The sequence below is a fragment of the Falco punctatus genome (genome assembly GCF_963210335.1).
Source record: "Falco punctatus genome assembly, chromosome: 6".
Taxonomy (NCBI): domain Eukaryota; kingdom Metazoa; phylum Chordata; class Aves; order Falconiformes; family Falconidae; genus Falco; species Falco punctatus.
This window is the reverse complement of record NC_137585.1, coordinates 77,511,993-77,532,886: the sequence shown is the minus strand read 5'-3', so window position 1 is coordinate 77,532,886 and position 20,894 is coordinate 77,511,993. Positions and strand designations below refer to the sequence as shown.

Genomic DNA, 20,894 nt, shown 5'->3' with positions numbered 1-20,894 from the left:
GGGATCCGGGGGGGGGGGGGGCAGGGCACGGGGAGGAAATAGGGAATCCTGCCCCTACTGAGCTATGGAGCTCTATAGGGGATCCCAGTCCTATGAGGATCTCTTTGAAGGTCTATAGCACTTTAGACCCTATGGGGGTCTATAGGAGTCTGCAGCCATACCAGGGTCTAGAGGGGACTGAAGCCCAGTGGGGGTCCTGATGGGTGTCTATAGGGATCTATGGGGATCCTGAAGGGGGTCTATATGGGATCACAGCACTACAGGGGTCCCTATGGGGTCTATAGGTGATCCCAATCTTGCGAGACTCCCCATGGGGTCTATAGGGGATCCCACCTGTGGAGGGGTCCCTGTGGGGATCTACAGGGGATCCTGGCCCTGGGGGGTCCCTATGGGAGTTTATAGGAGATCCCGCTCCTGGGGGGTCCTTATGAGGCTCTACAGGGGATCCTGGCCCCAGAGGCATTTCCTTTCGGGGTCTATAGAGGATCCTACCCCCGAGGGGGGCCCTATAGGGGATCCCGCCCCTGGAGGGTCTCTGTGGGATCCCGATCCTTGGGGGCGGTCCTATAGGGGATCCCCACCCCCAGCGGGGTCCCTATGAGGGCCTACAGGGGATCCTGGCCCCAGGGAGTTCCCTATGGAGGTCTATAGGGGATCCAGGCCCTGGGGGGGTCCCTATGGGGGCCTATAGGGGATCCTGCCCCTGGAGGGTCTCTATGGGATCCCGATCCTTGGGGGCGGCCCTATAGGGGATCCCCACCCCCGGCGGGGTCCCTATGAGGGCCTACAGGGGATCCCGGCCCCAGGGAGTTCCCTATGGAGGTCTATAGGGGATCCAGCCCCTGGGGGGCCCCTATGGGGGCCTGTAGGGGATCGCGCCCCTGAGGGTGTCCGTATGGGGGCCTATGGGGTATCCCGCCCCCGAGGGGTCCCTATGGGGGTCTATAGGGGATCCCAACCCCAGGGGGGTCCCTATAGGGGATCCCGGCCCCGGGGGGGTCCCTATGGGGGTCTATAGGGGACCCCGCGGGGCGCAGCCGCTACTGCCCGGTCTCTATGGTAGGGGGGCGGCGAGAGGACAGCGCCGCCGCGCCCCTCTCTATGGTCGCCGCTCACTTCCGCTCCATCCCCTCCGGACTGGCGGGGCCGGAAGTGACGTTCAATCGGGGGGAGCCACCGGAAGCGGTGGCTGAGGCACTTCCGGGTGTCGGGGCCGGCGGCGGTTCCGGCGGGCGCGGAGGTGAGTACGGCCCCGCCCCCGCCCCGCCCCCCGCGTGCCTGGGTCCCTGAGGGGGGAGGGGCCGGTCGCCTGGGGCCGGGGGGGTGGGATGGGGGTAGTGGGGTGGGGTGGGGGATGGCCCCACCGTGTCGCCACACCCCGGTGACGTCCCCTAAGGTGTCCCCGACCCCCGGTGACTCCCCTGGCATGTGTCCCCAAGGCCTCGTGATGTCATCAGCGCTGTCCCCAGCCCTTGGCGACATCCCATAATGTGCCCCCAACCCTTGGTGACATCCATAAGGTATCCCCAGCCCCTGGTGACATCTCATAATGTGTCCCTACCCCATGGTGACATCCCATAAGGTGTCCCTAGCCCTTGGTGACATCCCATGTGTCCCCACCTTCCTGGTGATGTCCCACAAGGTGTCCCCAGCCCTTGGTGATTTCCCATAATGTGCCCCCAGCCCTCGGTGACATCCCACAAGGTGCCCCCACCCCATGGTTGACATCCACAAGGTGTCTCCAGGTCCTGGTGGCATCTGCACCCCACACTGATGTCCCCAGCCATGTCCTTAACCCCTCCTGGTGATGCCACCGGGCTTGGGGACATCACTGAGGGCACCTCCATCCCATCTCAATGTCCCCAATCTCTGGTGACACCCTGGTGTCATGTCCATCCCATCTTGATGTCCCCAGCCGTGTCCTTAACCCCTCCTGGGGATGCCCTCAGTGGCATCCCCAAGCCCTGGTGATGTCCTGGTGGCACCTCCATCCCATCTTAATAATGTCCCTGACCCCTGGTGACCCCATACAATGTCCCCAACCCCTGTACCACCCTATACGATATCCCCAACCCCTGGTGCCATCCTGGTGCCATCTCCACCCTACATTGATGCCCCCAGCCGTGTCCTTAACCCCTCCTGGTGATGCCACCAGGGCTTGGGGACACCACTGATGGCATCTCCACCCCATCTTGATGTCCCCAACCCCTGGAGACATCCATGTGCGATGTCTGTCCCATCCTGATGTCCCCAGCCATGTCCTTAACCCCTCCTGGCAATGCCCTCAGTGGCATCCCCAAGCCCTGGTGATGTCCTCGTGGCACCTCCATCCCATCTTGATGTCCCCAAACCCTGGTGCCACCCCAGATGATGTCCCCAACCCCTGTTCCTCCTTCCCCAGGTACCTCGCTGCCCACGCTGGGGTCCCCACGGTGCCGCCATGGCGGAGGCTGTTCACTATATCCATCTCCAGAACTTCAGCCGTTCCCTCTTGGAGACCCTCAATGGGCAACGCTTGGGCGGTCACTTCTGCGACGTCACTGTCCGCATCCGCGAGGCCACCCTACGGGCCCACCGCTGTGTCCTGGCTGCTGGGAGCCCGTTTTTCCATGACAAACTCCTTTTGGGTCACTCGGCCATTGAGGTGCCCCCTGTTGTCCCCAGCGGCGCCGTGCGGCAGTTGGTGGAGTTCATGTACAGCGGTTGCTTGGTGGTGGCGCAGTCGGAAGCTCTGCAGATCCTCACCGCCGCCTCCATCCTCCAGATCAAAACCGTCATCGATGAGTGCACCCAGATCATCTCCCAGAGCCGTGGGCCCAAGGTGCTGCCCCCCACCCGCCCCCCCCGCCCCGAGCCCGCTGACCCCTGCCACAAGTCGCTACCGCCACCACCACCACCGTTACCGGAGCCCGACATCCGCTTCGGGCCAGCGGAGCCGGCGCCGAGCTGCCACAGCCGCAAGCAACGCCAACCGCTGCGGCTCCAGCTGCCGGTGAAGGAGGAGGAGGAGGAGGAGGAAGGTGAGGGTACTGGTGGTGGTGAAGAAGGCTTTGCCCCACCACCCTTCGCCGCCGAGGAGCCGCCGTTTTTTGGCGCTCCCGAGGTCTTCGCCGACGCTTTCCTGCCCCCATGGCCCGGCGAGGACACGGCCAAGTTCGGACCCGACTGCAGCCTGGAGGCGCCAGGGCGGGCGCCGGCATTCGGGACCAAGGCGGCAACAGGGGGCAACGGGTTTGGCTTCGTGCCACCACCGCCACTGTACGAGGGGGGCGCAGGAGTGGGCGGCATCCCCCCCGTCCCTGAGGTGCCCCAGCCCGGCCCCTCGCGGTGCTCTGAGCCTTCCTACCAATGCGGTCACTGCCAGAAGACCTTCAGCTCCCGCAAGAACTACACCAAACACATGTTCATCCACTCTGGTGAGGGAACGCGACAGCGGGGGATGCGGGGACGGAGCGGGGATGTGATCATTGTGGGGATGGTGAGGGCGGGGGGAGCAGGGATGCAGTGATGCTGCGGTGTGGAGGGATGGGGACAGGGATGGAACAGGGACCCGTGTTGACCCATGTGGCTCCGTGTCAGTCCATGTTGATGTATGTTGCTGTGTTGAGCCACGTTGACCTGGTTGCTCCATGTGAGCCATGTTGACCTGCATCACTCTGTGTTGGCCTGTGTAGATCCACGTCAATCCGCATTGACCCATTTCACTCCATGTTGACCCACGTAGACCTATGTCCCTGTGTGGTGATACCCACATAGACCCATGTCACTCCATGTTGACCCCCGTCGCTCCATGTAGACCCATGTCACTGTGTGGTCACTCCACGTTGACCCATGTCACTCCACGTTGACCCATGTCACTGTGGGGTCATTCCACGTTGACCCATGTCACTGTGTGGTGACCCACGTCACTCCATGTTGACCCACACAGACTCATGTCACTGTGTGGTGACCCACATCACTCCGTGTTGACCCATGTCACTGTGTGGTGACCCATGTCACTCCGCATTGACCGATGTCACTGTGTGGTCACTCCACATTGACCCACATAGATCCATGTCACTGTGTGGTGACCCATGCCACTCCATGTTGATCCCTGTTGATCTAGCACTGATCCATGTGTTGCACCATGTTGATCTGTCTTGTCTCATGTTGACCCATGTTGCTGTGTTGATCCATGTTGACTTGTGCTGACCAGTGTTGACCCATCTTGACCTGTGTTGATCCACGCTGGCCCCTGTTGATCTATGCTGACCCATGTCTCTCCATGTTGCTCCATTTTAACCCATGCAGACCTGCGCTGATTCGTGATGTTCCATGTCGCTGTGTTGACCCATGTTGACCTGTACTGATCCATGTTGACCCCTGTCAACCTGTGTTGTTCCATGTTGACCATCAACCTGTGCAGCTCCATGTTGCTCCACATTGATCTGTGTTGACTTGTACCCATTTGTGTTGACCTGTATTGATCTGTGTTGACCGTCAACCTGTGTAGCTCCATGTTGACCCATCAGCCCGTGTTGCTCCATGTTGACCTGTAATGATCCATGTTAACCATCAACCTGTGTAGCTCCGTGTTGACCCGTATCTATCCGTGTTGACCTGTATTGATCTGTGTTGACAGTCAAGCTGTGTAGCTCCATGTTGACTCATGTTGACCCGTCAACTCATGTTGCTCCACGTTGACCTGTAATGATCCATGTTGCCCCACGTTGGTCTGTGTTGACCCCTATCCATCCATGCTGACCCGTGTCCATCCGCATTGACCCACATTTGTCTCCCTGTAGGTGAGAAGCCCCACCAGTGCTCCATTTGCTGGCGCTCCTTCTCACTCCGTGACTACCTGCTGAAGCACATGGTGACCCACACAGGTGTCCGCGCCTTCCAGTGTGGCGTCTGCTGCAAACGCTTCACCCAGAAGAGCTCCCTCAATGTCCACATGCGCACCCACCGCCCCGAGCGCTTCCAGTGCCGCCTCTGCACCAAGGGCTTCTCCCACCGTACCCTCCTCGAGCGCCATGCTGCTGCCACCCACCCCGTGCCACCGCCAGGGCCACCGCCAGGGCCACCACCACCTGAAGCCGGGTTGGCAACATGGCCAGGCACTGAGGCTACAGGTGCCGGTCCCGCTCACACAGCGTGAGGGTGCCCCGGGGGGTGGTGTGTGTCTTTGTCACCCCAGAACTCCCCCGGGGGTGGGCTTTGGAGCTCCCCCATGGCCGTGGATGAGCGCCTGGGGTTGTTTGAGCAGTAAGGGGTGAAACCTGGAGGACTTTGACCCCACCCCAGCCGTGAATTTGACGCTCTGGATGGACAGATGGAGGGAGATGGGGTCCGTCCCTCTTGTCCCTTCCCAGCGATGCAGTTTCCACCCCCACCCCCCCAAACCGTGGTGGTGCGGAGCAGGAGGGGCAGTTAAACAGACTCAGTGGCACCGGTGGGCGGTGAAAATCAACACGCGGGTTTTAAGGTCTGTTTTAGTGCCATTATTTTCTCCCTAAAAAATTACCCGCCCTCCTACTGAACGGTGGGTGCCAACCACGGGCTCATGGCCACTATGGAACAGCCACGGTAGCTGATGGCCACATCATGGGACATCCCCAAGTCTTTGTGATGAGAACGGGTGCCAGCGGAACCAAACTATGTCCCTGTGGCTACCACAGATGAGCTGTAGTAGCCATTGGGCCACATCATGGGTCCTCCCCAAGCCTTTGAGTCCCCCTTCAGCCCCGGTGCCACCTCTTTTTGCCCACGTGGCTTCTCCGTGAGCCCGGGAGGCACCGGTGGGGCAAGACCTCATCCCCATTGACTGCTTCATGGGCCTCCCCAAGTCTTTGTGTTGACAGTGGGCACCAGTGGGGCCAAACCGTACCCATGGGACCAAGCCACATCTCTATGGCCACCACAGAAGGGCTGCAGTAGCTGTTGGCTGTGTCATGGACCCTTCCTAAGGTTCTCAGTTGGTGACAGGCACCAAAAGGGCCAAACCAGCCCCATGGCTACCACAGAAGGGCTGTGGTAGCCAACATCATGAGTCCTCCCCAAGTCTTGGTGTCCATGTTTGTCCCCAAGCCTGTCGCTTCTTGCCTATGTGGGCTCCCCACAAGCCAACAGTGGGCGTTGATGGAGCCAAACCACGTCCCCGTGGCCACCACCGAAGGGTCATAGAGTCACTGGCTACACCATGGGTCCTCCCCAAGTCATTTGCATTGACAATGAATGCCAGTGGGCCAGGCTATGTCCCTGTGGCCGCCATTGGCCACGTCACGTTGATGGTGGGTGCCGACAGGGCCAACCTGTGGGGACATGGCCCCATGTAATAACTTGTGTTATTACACAGCTCTAATAACCACTGGCCACACCGTGGACCTTCCTTGAAGTCTTTGTATTGACAATGGGCACTGAACAGGGCCAAACCACGTCCCCATGGCCATCACAGAAGGGCTGTAGCAACCATTGACTGTGTCATGGATCCTCCATGATTCTTTCTGTTGACGATGGGCACCAACAGGTCAAACGATGGCCCTGTGGCCATCACAGAAGCACCATCATCTGCTCCACCACCTCCTCCCCACTCCTTGGGGAGCCCCTCAGAGCCCACGGTGCATCACCAGGGCTGGCCGGGGTCCCCGCTCAGCTGCGTGAAGGCGGCGGTGGCGGGCGAGGTGGGAGCCGCGACTGAAGGTCTTGGGGCAGTCAGGGCAGCGGTAGGGCTTCTCACCAGTGTGGGTGCGCTCGTGCTCGAGCAGGTGGGCGCTCTCGCCAAAGCATTTGCCGCACTGGCTGCACTGGAAGGGCTTCTGGCCGCTGTGGAGACGGCGGTGGCGGCTGAGGTTGGAGCTCCAGCCGAAACGTTTGCCACAAGCGCCGCACTCGAAGGGTTTCTCACCGGTGTGGGTGCGCTGGTGCTGCAGGAGGTTGGAGTGCTGGGTGAAGCTCTTGGCGCAGCCACTACACTTGTAGGGTTTCTCGCCCGTGTGGGTGCCCAAGTGCCGCATCAGGTGTGAGCTCTGCCCAAAGGCCTTGCCACACTCGGTGCACTTGTAGGGTTTCCGGGTACTTGGAGGGGGGGTGGGGGGCAGCCCCCAGGGCCCACCTGGGTTGGATGATGGGGGCAGCAGTGGCGACGTCGCCAGGCTCTCAGCGGTGTCCGTCTCTGGGGAATTTGCGGTGCCTGTAGGGACATGGAGATGGGTGTCACCACGGGGATCCCTATTTGCCCCCCGTATCCCAGACTGATCCCTGGAATCCCCAAATCGCCCCTTGATCTCTCTCACTGTCCTCCTGGAGCGCCCCAGATTGTCTCCCAAGCCATATGGTGCCCTCTCAGACCCAAATCTCATTTGGAAGTGACCAGGAGGAACATGAGGTCAGGGTTGGACTTGGGTTGGGGTTGGGGTGGAGCAAGGACTCTTCGGAGGGCCCATGTGACCCCCCACATTGGTGGGATGGAGCTGGGGAAGAGACCCAGGACGGTGGCGGGTCTCCATCCTTGGAGGTCCTCGAGACTTCACTGGGAGGACCCTTGAGGAACCTAGATGACATGGACCTGCTTTGGTTGGCGCTGGAGCCTTCTGCTGTCCCATGATGCTCTGCAGTGCCCCCCCCACCCCCCCACCCACCCCCGTACCCCCTCTTCTGGCTGGGCTCACCTCTGTGGATGCCGGGTACCATCCCCCCATCCCCGTCCCAGTCGCCAGGTGGCACCTCTGGATGCTCCATGGCCTGTGGGGAGACACCAGAGAGGGGGGGTCAGCACCCACACGCCCCTGCCAGGGCTGGAGAGACTGGGAGGAGCCTTGGATGTGCTGGGGGGGGCACCCAGGAGGGGTCCGGGGGGGTGACAGGTGGACGTGAGACAAAGGGGATCCTGCAGGAGGGCATCGAGGGAGGGCACTTACTATGGGGGTGGAAGGGGGGGCTCTCCGGACTGAGAGGTGGGGACCCCAAAAGGGGTGGGCGTGGGAGGGAGGGGGCCGGGGCCAGGGGAAGCACCAGGCATGGGAAGGACACCAGGGAGGGGACAGGACTTGGAGGAAGAGGGGCGACAGCGGGGCGCCGAGGCGCGTCCGGGTCTGTCCCGGGGTGTCCTTCACCGAGGTGCCCCCCAGGGTCGTGTGCCCCCCACCTCACCTAACCGCCGCGGAGCCGCCACCGCCGCCCCGCGACCCCGGAAGCGCTCAGGCACAGCTAGGGGCCGCTCCGCGCCGCCCGGAGGACCGCGACTCAATGGTATTAACCCCCTCCGCGCCCCCGGGCCCCGACTGCCCCCCAAGGATGGGGGCAATTTTCCCCATTTCGGCAGGTTTTGGCCCCATTTTAGTGTCACCCAAAGGCTGTGTGTGTGTGTGAGCCGAGGGGCAGAGTTAAGCGGGGGCGAAGGGGACATTGGGGACATGAGGAGGGATGTGGGGGGACGTGGTGGGTCGTGGGGGGACATCTGAAGTGACCTAGTGATGTGAGGACACAGATGGAGTAACATGGAAACATTCAGAGTGACGTGGGGGGACATGCGGTGTGACATGGGGGACACAGGAAGGGACACGGGACATTTGAAGTGATGGGGATGTGGGACACAGATGGAGTGACACAGGGGACACAAGAAGAGAGATGGGGACATTCAGAGTGAGGGGGGGGACATGTGGAGGGACATGGGGGGATACACAGAGTCACACGGGGGTTGTGGGGGAATACCTGTGTGACATGGGGGGGACGTGAAAGGACATGGGGAGATCTGGGGAGAGACAAGGTGGGCATGTGAGGACGTATGGGGACATGAGGGGACTCTGAGAAACCTGAAGACACTGGGGGGACACACAAGGGAATGCTGAGAGATGTGCTGGGGACACAAGGGGATCCTGGGGGACACTGAGGGACACACGGGGACACTGAGGGGGACCCAAGGACCTGCAGGGGACATGGAGGGGACCCAGGGGACACTGAGGGGACTCGGGAGGATGGGGGGGGCATGGAGGGACTCAGGGGGCTCACCTGGAGGAATGTGAGGGGGACACTGTCCCAGGGCCACCAGCGCCCAGGAGCCCTTGGCCAGTAACATGGTGCCTGCAGGGACACCACCATCAGCCAGTGCCCCCAGTGCCTCCCAGTATCACCCCCAGTAAACACCAGTACCCTCCCAGTGTTCCCAGTAAACCTCAATGCTCTCGCAGGACTAGCCCCCTCACAGTGCTCCCAGTAACACCCAATATTTCCCAAATGCTCCCAGTAATGTCCCAGTGCTCCTGGTTTCCCCCGGTCTCCCCAGTGCTTCCAGTAACTCTGCCCCAGGGGTCCTAGTGCTCCCAGTAACCCTCCTGCAGCACTCCCAGTAACACTCAGTGATCTCAGTAACCCCCTTGCTGGACTCCTCAGTGCTCCCAGCTCTCCCCCACAGCACTCCCAGTCCCCTCCCCCTCAGCTCTCCCAGTCCATCCCCAGTGCTCCCAGTCCCTTGAGCAGGCCCTGCTCCAAGTCAGGATGAGCTGGCAGCAGCAGCAGAAAAAGGGGGAGGGGCACCCTGCCAGCACTGGGAGGTGTGAATAGGGAAGGTAGATAAACCTGCAAACTGGGAATAGGGAATTCCCTCCAAACTGGGAATGAGGGAGGGGAATAGCTCTCCCCCTAAAAATGGCAAGAAGGGGCTGGCTAGGAGGAACCCCCCAAACTGGGAGTTAGGGTGCTTCTCCCCTCCCCTACTAGGACCTGGGGAGTGGGAAACCCCCCCAAACTGGGAACAGGGGAAGGGATTCAGACAGACCTCATCTTGTGCTGGGGTGGGCTCGCTCCCCCCAGTCCTACTAGTGGGTCATTAAACAGGCCAAAATGTGGGTGCTTTTGGGGGCGGATAGGAGACATTTACTGCCATTGCCCAGTTTGCCCCCCAGTCTGCCACCCTGCTCCCACCAAACATCTGTACGACTCCCCCAGCAACTTTCACCCAGCACCAGTTTTAAATCATCTCCTGACAGCGAGGTTAAGTATTTTTAAGGTGTTTTTACTCACTTGCACACGGCTCCGGGGACTTTGAAGTGCCTTTGGAGCCTCTCGGGCTTCTCCTCTGTGGGTGAAATCGGGCGTTAAACTGACTGAGAAGAAAAAACACGGGGCAGAATCAGACAGGTGGGTGGAGGGAAGCGCAGGGGCTGTAGGATGGGGTTGCTGGGGCAGGATGGGGGTCAGAGGGAGCCAAATCAGGCTGGTCCTGGCACGGCTGAGGGCTGGCTCTGAGGAAGGGTGGTGATTTCGCGGTGACACCAGTGACTTGGCCCCAGGCCTGGATCACACCAGAGCCCCGTCCTGGCCTTAGGCCCTTGCCCACAACCAGCCCTAAATCTGGGCTTCAAGCCAGGCCCAAGACCTGGCCCCTGAGCAGGTCCTTGGCCACCGCCAGGATTCCCTCATCCCGGTCTTGCCCTGCGACCCCCGTATGCCCCGGGCAGGCCCCTCGGGGCCGGAGCCCTCCCCCACCACCGGAGCCGCCGCTCACCAGAGCGATTCCAGCCCGCCTCTGTGGATGCTGAGGTACTTACGAAGGTGAATGGTTCGCCGAGCTGTTGATCAGAGCTCTGACCCGCCTCCCCGAGGAACTTGGCTATCGATTGGCCAAGTTTAACGCCCATCTTAGTGGTTACCGCCTTCCCATAGGTGATTTGATCGCTGATTGGTCCAGCGCCTACCCGCCCTTTTGGCTTGAAGACAACATCCGCCCCCCAGCCTGGTGGGTGAAGCGCTTGGGAGAAGCGGATTGGGTCCATGTGCTATCAATCTGCGCTGTCCCGATATCTATTGGCGTAATAAGGTGTTGCCCCACCCACTTAGTGAGCTGATTGGTCTATTCCCCTGTACCTCCCCTCCGGGGACGCTCACATGCTGGAGTCTTCTTCCCGCCCCTCTCTCGCCGCTGTCCCACCTTCCCCATGCTCCTGCACCTTCCATTGGCTTCGTACTATGTCCATCTCGGTTGGTCCTCGCCCTCTGAGCACACAGCGGATGCTGATTGGCTGCTCTGGGAGGGCGGGGCAGGCTCTTGCGCGCGCAGCTGGGACCTGTGAGCCCCTCAGTGACAGGGGGTAGTGGCCGCCATGTCGGGCTCGGAGGTGGTGGGGGATGATCCCGCCGGGAAACGACCGGATTCTGTGGATTTGCTGGAATGTTGTGGTGTCTGTCGGGAGCTGCTGAGAGCCGAGAGGGAACCGCGGCTTCTGCCCTGCCTCCACTCGGTCTGCCGGGAGTGTCTGCGGGCCGCTCCAGGCCCTGCCGCCGCCTCGGATGGGCCAGGTGAGGCGAGGGGCGGCGGGGGGCGGGAGAGGTGTGTTAACCGGGGGGTGGGGAGCCCGGGGTGGTGGAGGTAGGAGCCCTGTGGGTCGCGGGGGCTAGGAGCCCTATGGAGGGAATGGGGGGAGGGCTAGGAGCCTTCCCGGGGGGGGGGCGGTGGGGGTCTCGGAGCCTTCTCTGGGTGGGAGTGGGGCGGCTAGGAGCCCCTGTGTGTGGAGGTGGGGGCGCATAGGAGCCCTACGTGTGTGGACGGGGAGTGGGTTAGGAGCCCTGCCTGAGGGGAGCGGGGGGGAATGGGTCAGTGGGTGGGTGTTAGGAGCCCTACCTGGGGGGGTAGGACCCTGTGAGACCCACCTGAAGCAGGGACCATGCACAGCCATGGTTGCGGGGGGGCGGGTCGTGCAAGGCTGTAGGGGGGTGGGAGGGTGGTACCCAGTTGTGCTAATGAGACCAGGAACTGTGCAAAGTTGGGCGGGGGGTTACGTGCAGGCAGGGTGGCACAGACAGCCCTGCGAGGGTCTGAAGAGGGGTCAGGGTGGGCTTGGGTGCCTGTGCGGGTGCTTGGGGGGGGGATCGGAGGGGTGCAAATGCACCCATTGGTGAAGCACCTTGGGTGCTGGCAACACCCTTGGCTTTTCCAGGGGTGTGTGTGTGTCATCGTGAGGGGGGGGGCTTTTGCTGGATATGCAGTGGCCCTTGGGGGTCTCCCCAAGCCCCCTGTGCTCGCTGGCCTCCCTCCCCAGTTTGTCATACTGGGCCACCCCCAACTGCCCCGTGGCTGCTGTGACCCACCCAGACGGGGGGAGTTCCTTCCTCCCGTGGGGTGGGGGACATCATCTGCCCCCCCCAACTCTGCCTCTGCTGTGGCTCCTCGTGGCCATCTCCACACCCCTCCGCTTCGGGAGAGGTCAGAAGCACCAAATCCTCTTCGCCACCGCCTGTGGAAGGTGTCACCTCAACTGTCACTGCGCCGCCTCCCCCGGAGGAGGAGGAAGGGTGAATCAGCTGCTGTGAAGGTGGAGAACGGAACCAAGCAAGAAACAGTGGCCCTTCGTGGTGGATATTGAGAGAAACATCTTGATGCAGTGGTTTGGCTGGAAAAAAAACCCCAGTGATCTGGGTCAGTCTGGACCCACTTCGGAGCAGGGAGCCTCTGAGGCGCTGTGACCTCGGCAATGACACCAGGGACAGCCCCGGAGCTGGGGGGGGGGGGCTCCAGTTTTTGGGGGCTCCAAGGGCTTCGTGTCAGGACCCCGGATCATCTTGTTTTCTTCATGCTCTGCTGCAGCACGTTAGGGGCTCACCCTGCTGCCGAGCCACCGTGTTTTTGGCTGGCACAAGGCACTGTGAGGGTCCATGAGGGGACACTGTAGTGACAAAGAGTGGTGACTGGTGTTTGGGGTGAGCCTGGGCCCTCCCTGACACCCCCCACTGCTCCCCTCCCTGCAGTGGTCAACTGCCCCATCTGCAAACACGAGTGTCACCTGAAGGACATCGTGGAGAACTACTTTTTGAGGGACATTGGGTCAGAGACAGCTGCCAACAGCCAGGGGTTGAGCCAGGTAATGCATTAATGCTTAATTAATATTTAATTAGGGTGAAGCGAGCTCCCAGTGTCCCCACACCATGTCTCTTGTCCCACCCTAGTGCTGCACCAGCTGCGAGGACAATGCGCTGGCCACAAGCTACTGCGTGGAGTGCTCGGAGCCGCTCTGCGAGACCTGTGTGGAGGCCCACCAGCGGGTCAAGTACACCAAGGACCATACGGTCCGGGCTGCAGGTCCGTCCTTGTCACCCTCCTTGTCACCACGCTGTCACCCTCCTTTCTGAGGCCTTGACCTTGTGGCCGGCGTGACCTCGGGCACGTTTGGAGGTGCCACCCCAGCAGCCATCCCTATTCTACTGGAACATTACTCCACCAGCGAGTCCCACTGGGTGCCAGTGATGTCACAGTGACATCATGCTGGTGTCACACCTCGTTTCCCGCAGGCGGTGGCAAGATGAAGGAGGGGGAGCATGCCGTGTACTGCTCCGTGCACAAGCAGGAGCCACTGGTGCTCTTCTGTAGCACGTGTGACACGCTCACCTGCCGTGACTGCCAGCTCAACGCGCACAAGGACCACCAGTGAGTGGGCTTTGGCAGTCATTTAATAAAAATTCATTTTTCATGGCTAATTACCACTTGAGTTGGTTATCCTGCTTGTTAGCTCTTAAAAACAGTGATTTGGTGCCAGTCACGTAACTAAAATTTATTTATCGACTGAAGAATTTGCCTGTGCGCCTTATCGAGGCCCTGTGGCACCTTAAATGTGCTTTAATGAGTATCTAAGAAGGCAGATAACTAATCGAACTGATTAACTAATTACTGAAAAAGAACTGAAGTTAATCTGCCCGCTAATTTTCTCATCAGCTAGTTACTGATTTTAAAAACTATGCTTATTAGTTGGCCAATGGCTGAAAAGATTGACCAAGGAGGGTGTTAATTTTCATTAATTTTGGGTTTTAACCAAATAGGTATGTTATCTCATTAGTTATTTTGTTAATTAGCAGATTGGTTGGTTTGAGGGGCTTAAATCGCTTTTAGGTTTTAAGGAATTGGAGATAATTTGTTAGTCGAGAAAAATCAATTTAATTAGGTCCTCAATTATTTGAGTTAACCAGCCTGATTTTTGAAGTGATTTTTAATTGCTTTTTTTAGTAGTGTGTTTTTGCTTTCAGACTGGTTTAATTTCATGGGTGAATTGATAAATAATTTGATTTATTATCTGATTATCTGAGCAGGTGTCTAGTTAGATTACTTACCTGGTTGATGAGTTATATTCAAAGTGTTTTGATGCATAAGATGTAGCTCAGTTAATTATTTAACAGTTTTATGGCTGATGGGTTGGTTAGCTTGGCCAGCTCCTTAACCCACATTAATTTGGTTATTAATGATAAGTTAAATATCGAGCAGGTTAACTCATTCAAGTCAGTTCCATTCCCAGTGGCTCCAGGAGTTGGGGTGTGTGTCTCTGAAGGGCTATTTTGGGGTCACTGGCATGAGGGGCTGCACCCATCGGGGTGTTTTGGGGCTCGCAGCCCCCCCAGCCCTGTTGTGACCCCCCTTTTCCTCACCCCACAGGTATCAGTTTCTGGAGGACGCAGTGAGGAACCAGCGCAAGATGCTGGCGATGCTGGTGAAGCGCCTGGGTGACAAACACGCCAGCCTGCAGCGCTCCACCAAGGAAGTGCGCAGCTTGTATGTGCCCCATCTGCACCCCCAGACCCTGGGGGGAGTTAACTGCCCCCCCTCGGGGGGTTATCAGCCCCTGATGGGGGTATTTACCCCTCTTACCCCTTCCTTTCTCTCCCGGCAGCATCCGCCAGGTGACGGATGTGCAGAAGCGGGTGCAGGTGGATGTGAAGATGGCCATCCTCCAGATCATGAAGGAGCTCAACAAACGCGGCAAGGTGCTGGTGAGCGACGCCCAGGTGAGCCAGAGGTGGTGGCCAAGCCCTTCTCCTGTCATCCTCCCTTTTGTCTCGGTGCCATTGTGTCCCCTGCCTCACAGAAGGTGACGGAGGGACAGCAGGAGAAGCTGGAGCGGCAGCACTGGGCCATGACCAAGTTGCAGCGGCACCAGGAGCACATCCTGCGCTTCGCCTCCTGGGCCTTGGAGAGCAAAAACAGCACTGCTCTGCTGCTCTCCAAGAAGCTGGTGAGATACTGGGGGGCCGAAAGCCCCTCACAGACCGCCCTAAAACCCCCACCTTGGGCAGGGATCCCCCCCGGCGTGGGTTGTTGGGGTCTGTTGGTGCCCCCAGGGCTGTGACGCTGCTCTTGAACTGGTGGGGAAGCTGGTGCCGGAGAGTGAAGCCCCCAGTGGCTCAGCCTGGGGTCTGGTTTCCTTTAGGTTCCCTGGTTTGGGTGTGTGTGGGGTGAAGTGGGGGTCAGAAAATGGTCTCCTGAGGGGTGGTTTGTCTCCATCTCCCCTTCAGCCTCCTCGGTGTGCCCCATGTCCCCTGCTGCCTCTCTGTCTGCGTCCCCAGGGTGCTGCAGTGAGGTCCCTAGGACATCTGGGGGTCCCCGTGCTGCAATGGGAGCCCCCCTAGCCAGGGGGTTATCCACAGCAGGTCCCCTCAGGGTCCCTGTGACATGATGGGTGTCCTCAGGGTGCTGCCACATGCCCCCTCAGGGTCCCTGTAGCCTGATGGCTGCCCCAGGGTGCTGGCACGTGTCCCCTCAGGGTCACCATGATGCAATGGGTGCCCTCAGGGTGCTGCCACATGTCCCCTTGGGGACCCTGTGATGTGACCTGTCCCCTCGGGGTGCTGCCAGATGTCCCTTCAGGGTCCCCGTGATATGACAAGTGTCTGTGGTATGCTGCTATGTGTCTCCTGGGGCTCCCCACGCTGTGACAGCCACCCCTGGGGTGCTGTCACACGCATCCCCCCTGAGGTCCCTGTGTTGTGACAAGTGCCACCCCCGACCCCGCATCCCCCAGATCTGCTTCCAGCTCCACCATGCCCTCAAGATGATTGTGGACCCCGTGGAGCCACAGGGTGACATGAAATTCCAGTGGGACCTCAACGCCTGGACCAAGAGCGCTGAGAGCTTTGGTGAGCCCCCAGGGAGGGGACACTCCTGGGGACATGAAAGGCCCCCCTGACACCCCTTGCTCCCCCAACAGGCACCATTATCTCAGAGCGGAGCCTCCCCCCACCATCCCTCAGCCCCCAACTGCCCACCAGCAACCCCTCTGACCCCAGCCCCGCTGCAGGAGCCTCGCAGGTACCTCTTGGGTGGTAGGGGGGGATGTTATTGGAGGTGGGGGGTTCCTGCACCTATGGGTGCCCCCCAGTAACGCCCCCCCCGCCTCAATTTCTCTTCTCCAGGGCCCCCTGCAAGCCACAGTGGTCAGCAAAGGGCAATATGCTCCTGGGCCCTTCCTGCAGTCCTCCATGGGACCCCAAATGGAGGCTGAGGAGGGGCAGGGGACCCTCGGCACCCCACAGAGTGAGGGGGGGGGGCAGGAGATGCACATCCTGCCTCAGTTTCCCCCAGGAGCTGAAGGACCCGGCTGCCCCGACCTGTCCCCCCCTCACCTTGACCCACAAACAGCCGAGAGCCCCAGGGATCCAGCTGCGGGCGCTGAGCTGGGTGAGTGTGGGGGGGGTGTGACAGGGGGAGGAGGAGGAGGAGGGAGGCAGGCCCCTGATGTGGGTTTTTCTCAGCAGCCAACAGCCCCCCCGAAGCTGCTGTCACAGGAGTGAAGAGGTGAGTGTGGGGGAAACCCCTGTCCCTTGTCCCTCGGGAACTGCTGGCCCTCATCACCCTGGGCCCTGGGAGGGGTGGCTTTGGACCCCCCACCCCCACGTAGCTGCCCCATGTCAACCCGTGCCTGGGACCCCTGTCAGACTGGCCCCAGGGGTGGCATAGCACCATCCCTTGTCACCCCCGTACCTGGCATGTCCTTTCCTTGTCACCCCACGGCCACAGGGTGGCAGGGACACCCTCCCACTCCGTACTGGGGGGGCGGGGGGTGTCTCCCACCCTTGTCACCTCATACCCAGAGGTGGCCACGTTGCTCTCGCATCCCCTGTTGCTCCATACTCCCGGGCACAGGGGACAGGGCCACCATGTCCCTGTCATCGTCCCTGGGTAGCAGGGCTCCAGCCCAGAAGTCTCCTGGGGGCGGGGGGTGGGAACCCAATGGTGGTGTTTGGGGGGGCTGCATGTGACCCCCAGCGGTACCCTGATGACCTCATTATACAGGAGAAAACACCTTCATCCTCCCAGGGAGGAGGAGAAGCTCGTTAAGAAGCTGCTCATTAAGCGGTAATGAGAAGGGCACGGGGCTGGGTGCGGAGTTAAGGCAGCGAGTTGAGGGGGCAGAAGATGGTCCCCCTGCCCCCACCACCAGCCTGGGGTGACCCTGTCCCGTGTGTCCTGGGGACAACCAGGACAGCCCTTGACCCCTGGTACCCACAAGTGACTGGCCCTGCCCTGGTCCCTTGTCACCCTGTCCCCAACACTCCCCTGACCCTTGTCCCTCAGTCCCTGGGTTCCCCCCTCCCCCTTGTCCCCCTGGGGCTGGGGTCCCTCCCCGTTGTCACCCCCATCCTGAAAGGACCAGGAGCTTCCAGCTTCCAAGGAAATCTTCCCCGGGAGGGTTGAGGGGGATCCCCCCAAATGCTGACCACCCCACCCCCCCCGTGCCCCCCCAGGAGCTGCCCCCCCGGGGGCCTGGTGAGCACCATCCTTCGCAAGGTGCCGCGGGTCAACCTGGAGCGACTGGATCTGGATCTGTCGGGGGTGACGCAGCCCCCCATCTTCCGTGTCTTCCCCGGCACCTCAGCCGAAGACTTCAGCCTCATCATCATTGAGCGGGGGGCACAGCCGCGGCCCTCCACCCCCCTTGCCATCAAGGTGGGTGTCCCACTGTCTCCTCCCCCCCACCCCCTCCCCGTGCGTGTCTGCCTCAACCCTCTGTCCCGCGCAGGAGGAGGAGCAGGAGGCAGCCATTGGGGACACCCAGGACACCAAGCCGGTGGGGCTGCTTCCCAAGCACCTTAAGGTGCCGGAATACCCGGGATCCATGGCAGGATCGGGATCCCCCCCGCCCGGAGCGTCCCCTGTCCCCGGGGCCTCCTGTTGTCGCGTCTGCTGCCAGGCCGGTGCCGTGGTGATGTGTGACCACTGCGAGTGCTGCTACCACCTCAGCTGTCACCTCCCTGCCCTCCAGGAGGTCCCCAGGTATACCTGATCCCCAGGATCCACTAGGCAGCCTGGGATCTGCTGCCTCTTGTTACCTCCCTGGGTCTCCCTGTGTCCCTGGGATCTGCTGATCTCTCATCCCTGAGGGTTGCTGCTCCCCCCATCCCCTTGGGGTTTCTCTGGCTCTGCTTGATTCCCCAAGGTCCCCTGGGATCCCCCTTGCTGGGGGTTACTGCCCCTTGGCATTGTGGGCATGGGGAGGATCTCAGGGATCTGCTGCTCCCCGGTTCTTAAGGGATCACCCAGAGCCACCAGGTCCTTGGGGTCTGCTGATCTCTCACAGGATCGAGTCCTCTCCCATAGGATCTACTGCTGCCTTGTCCCAGGATGGGGCTGAAATTGCTGCTCCCCCTCCCGATTCCTTGGTGGGGAAACCTCTGGGCCATTAGATTCCTTGAGTGATCACTGGCCTCTAGAATCTCTCTGCCTCCTCCTTGATCCAGTTTTTCCCCAACCCAGAGGTCCTTGGCCCCTGCTCTAGAGCCACTTTGGGAGCCACTTGGCTCTCCCTAAGGTCTCCCTTAGGATTTGCTGATGATTTTGGGGATCTGCTGGTCCCTCCTCTGAGGGGGCTGCTGCCACCCAGGTTTTCTGGTGCTTAGTTGCTACTGGATCCCCAGGATTTGCTGTTTGGATTTTTTTTTCTTTCTTTATTTTGGGATCTTCTGTCCCCATGGACCAGGCTAGCTCTCTCAGATCCACACCGGAACCACATCATGATCCCTGGAGATCCAGTCTGGATCCTTGTGGAGGTCCAGCTGTTGACCACAGAGCCCTGGGGGGTCTGCTTTCTGCCATCCATGGAGGGATCCATCTCTCAAGCCCGGATCCTCTGGGGTGTCCTGGCCCTCATCTGCATTGGGATCTACCTGTTGATCCCAAATCCTGGGGGAACCTGTGGTGTTCGAGCCCTGTGGGGCTCCACTCCTCCATCCTTGACCCTCCTGAATCCCTTGTGGGTCCTGGGTCCACTTGGGGATCTACACAGCAACCTAGATCCTTTGGGGATCTACTGCCCTGATCCATGGGGAGGGCCATGCATTGATCTCAATCAGCTGGGACCTGTTTGATCCCTGGGGACCTGGTATTTCCCCCTTTGTTGTGGACCCCACCTCTGATCCTTGGCTGCCTGGTCCAGATCAGTCTGGGAATCCCCCTGCTGATCCAAAACCTTGTGGGATCCACTGTCCCTGACCCCCATGGCTGCCCATCCCCTTGATCCCGGCCACCTGCAGAGCTCCACGCCTCAATCCTGGGGGTTCTGCCTATGCCACAGGGCATGAGCTGAGCGGGGAACACCCAATCCCTCAACCTGATCCCTTTACTCGATCCCACAGCCCTGAGTGGAGGTGTCTGCTGTGCCAGGACCTGCCACCCTCCAGCGATCACCTCACTGATGGCGTGGAGGAAGGGCCATCCCACAGACTCTGCCCCCTGGACCAGCAGGTATGTAGATGTGTGGGGGTGATCAGGGGATCTGGTGGTACCTGAAGGGATTGAGGGATCTCTTCTAATCCCCGCAGAAATGTGAGTATGTGCTGCTGGAGCTGCTCTGCCACGAACCCTGCCGACCTCTTCACCGCCTTTCCAGCTCCCCGGTGAGTCCGGCGGTGTGGGGTGGGGAGATCTGAGGTGGGGAGATCCATCCGGCCGGGATCCCTCACCCTGCTGCCGCCCCCTCCCCAGGATGGCCAGGATGCCATCGACCTGACCCTCATCCGCGCCAGGCTGCAGGAGAAGCTCACCCCGCACTACCGCAGCCCCGAGGAGTTTGCCCGCGACATCTGGAGGATGATCCGGCAGTTCAACCGCCTCACTGAGGTGCGGGATTCCCAGGCGGGCTTTTGGGGGATGGGGGGGCCCCCCTTTTTCCTGCCCCCCTCCTTTGTCCCTGCCTGTGCGCGCCCCCCCCTTTCCTGGGCATCGTCCCATCCCCGCCCCCCCCTCTTTTTTTCCTGGGTGCCGCCCCCCCCCCCTCTTTTTTTCCTGGGTGCCGCCCCCCCCCCCCTCTTTTTTTCCTGGGTGCCGCCCCCCCCCCCTCTTTTTTTCCTGGGTGCCGCCCCCCCCCCCTCTTTTTTTCCTGGGTGCCGCCCCCCCCCCCTCTTTTTTTCCTGGGTGCCGCCCCCCCCCCCCTCTTTTTTTCCTGGGTGCCGCCCCCCCCCCCTCTTTTTTTCCTGGGTGCCGCCCCCCCCCCCTCTTTTTTTCCTGGGTGCCGCCCCCCCCCCCTCTTTTTTTCCTGGGTGCCGCCCCCCCCCCCCTCTTTTTTTCCTGGGTGCCGCCCCCCCCCCCTTTTTTTCCTGGGTGCCGCCCCCCCCCCTCTTTTTTTCCTGGGTGCCGCCCCCCCCCCTCTTTTTTTCCTGGGTGCCGCCCCCCCCCCCTCTTTTTTTCCTGGGTGCCGCCCCCCCCCCCCTCTTTTTTTCCTGGGTGCCGCCCCCCCCCCCCTCTTTTTTTCCTGGGTGCCGCCCCCCCCCCCCCCCCTCTTTTTTTCCTGGGTGCCGCGCCCCCCCCCCTCTTTTTTTCCTGGGTGCCGCCCCCCCCCCCCTCTTTTTTTTCCTGGGTGCCGCCCCCCCCCCCCTCTTTTTTTTCCTGGGTGCCGCCCCCCCCCCCCTCTTTTTTTCCTGGGTGCCGCCCCCCCCCCCTCTTTTTTTCCTCTTTTTTTCCTGGGGTGCCGCCCCCCCCCCCTCTTTTTTTCCTGGGTGCCGCCCCCCCCCCTCTTTTTTTCCTGGGTGCCGCCCCCCCCCTCTTTTTTTCCTGGGTGCCGCCCCCCCCCCCCTCTTTTTTTCCTGGGTGCCGCCCCCCCCCCCCTCTTTTTTTCCTGGGTGCCGCCCCCCCCCCCTCTTTTTTTCCTGGGTGCCGCCCCCCCCCC

General features: G+C 61.0%; 3 protein-coding genes across 3 annotated transcripts in view; 2 read left to right on the top strand and 1 right to left on the bottom strand.

Annotated features, from left to right (window-relative positions):
* Window positions 1-2,440: 2,440 nt before the first annotated feature.
* On the top strand, window positions 2,441-5,470 carry ZBTB45 (zinc finger and BTB domain containing 45; the record flags this gene model as incomplete). The annotated part of the gene is made up of 2 exons (XM_080391840.1): window positions 2,441-3,416; window positions 4,785-5,470. 2 exons carry the CDS (start codon window positions 2,441-2,443, stop codon window positions 5,138-5,140), a joined length of 1,332 nt encoding a protein of 443 aa, XP_080247966.1. The 3' UTR covers window positions 5,141-5,470.
* Window positions 5,471-6,367: 897 nt separating this feature from the next.
* LOC308066338 (uncharacterized protein) lies at window positions 6,368-10,751 on the bottom strand (the record flags this gene model as incomplete). Its single annotated transcript, XM_080393469.1, has 5 exons — window positions 6,368-7,171; window positions 7,650-7,722; window positions 8,989-9,060; window positions 10,000-10,082; window positions 10,484-10,751. 5 exons carry the CDS (start codon window positions 10,749-10,751, stop codon window positions 6,588-6,590), a joined length of 1,080 nt encoding a protein of 359 aa, XP_080249595.1. The 3' UTR covers window positions 6,368-6,587.
* The window catches only part of TRIM28 (tripartite motif containing 28), a gene marked incomplete at its 3' end in the record, with an annotated part of 10,828 nt that continues 543 nt past the window's right edge, over window positions 10,610-20,894 (top strand). The window contains exons 1-17 of the mRNA XM_080393468.1: window positions 10,610-11,274; window positions 12,721-12,833; window positions 12,919-13,051; window positions 13,261-13,396; window positions 14,393-14,509; window positions 14,628-14,742; window positions 14,823-14,969; window positions 15,756-15,870; window positions 15,942-16,042; window positions 16,147-16,411; window positions 16,489-16,528; window positions 17,027-17,089; window positions 17,479-17,680; window positions 17,754-18,007; window positions 19,366-19,474; window positions 19,552-19,626; window positions 19,715-19,953. Coding sequence (XP_080249594.1) covers window positions 11,079-11,274; window positions 12,721-12,833; window positions 12,919-13,051; window positions 13,261-13,396; window positions 14,393-14,509; window positions 14,628-14,742; window positions 14,823-14,969; window positions 15,756-15,870; window positions 15,942-16,042; window positions 16,147-16,411; window positions 16,489-16,528; window positions 17,027-17,089; window positions 17,479-17,680; window positions 17,754-18,007; window positions 19,366-19,474; window positions 19,552-19,626; window positions 19,715-19,953 — 2,420 coding nt within the window. The 5' untranslated portion in view covers window positions 10,610-11,078. The remainder of the gene's footprint in view (window positions 11,275-12,720; window positions 12,834-12,918; window positions 13,052-13,260; window positions 13,397-14,392; window positions 14,510-14,627; window positions 14,743-14,822; window positions 14,970-15,755; window positions 15,871-15,941; window positions 16,043-16,146; window positions 16,412-16,488; window positions 16,529-17,026; window positions 17,090-17,478; window positions 17,681-17,753; window positions 18,008-19,365; window positions 19,475-19,551; window positions 19,627-19,714; window positions 19,954-20,894) is intronic.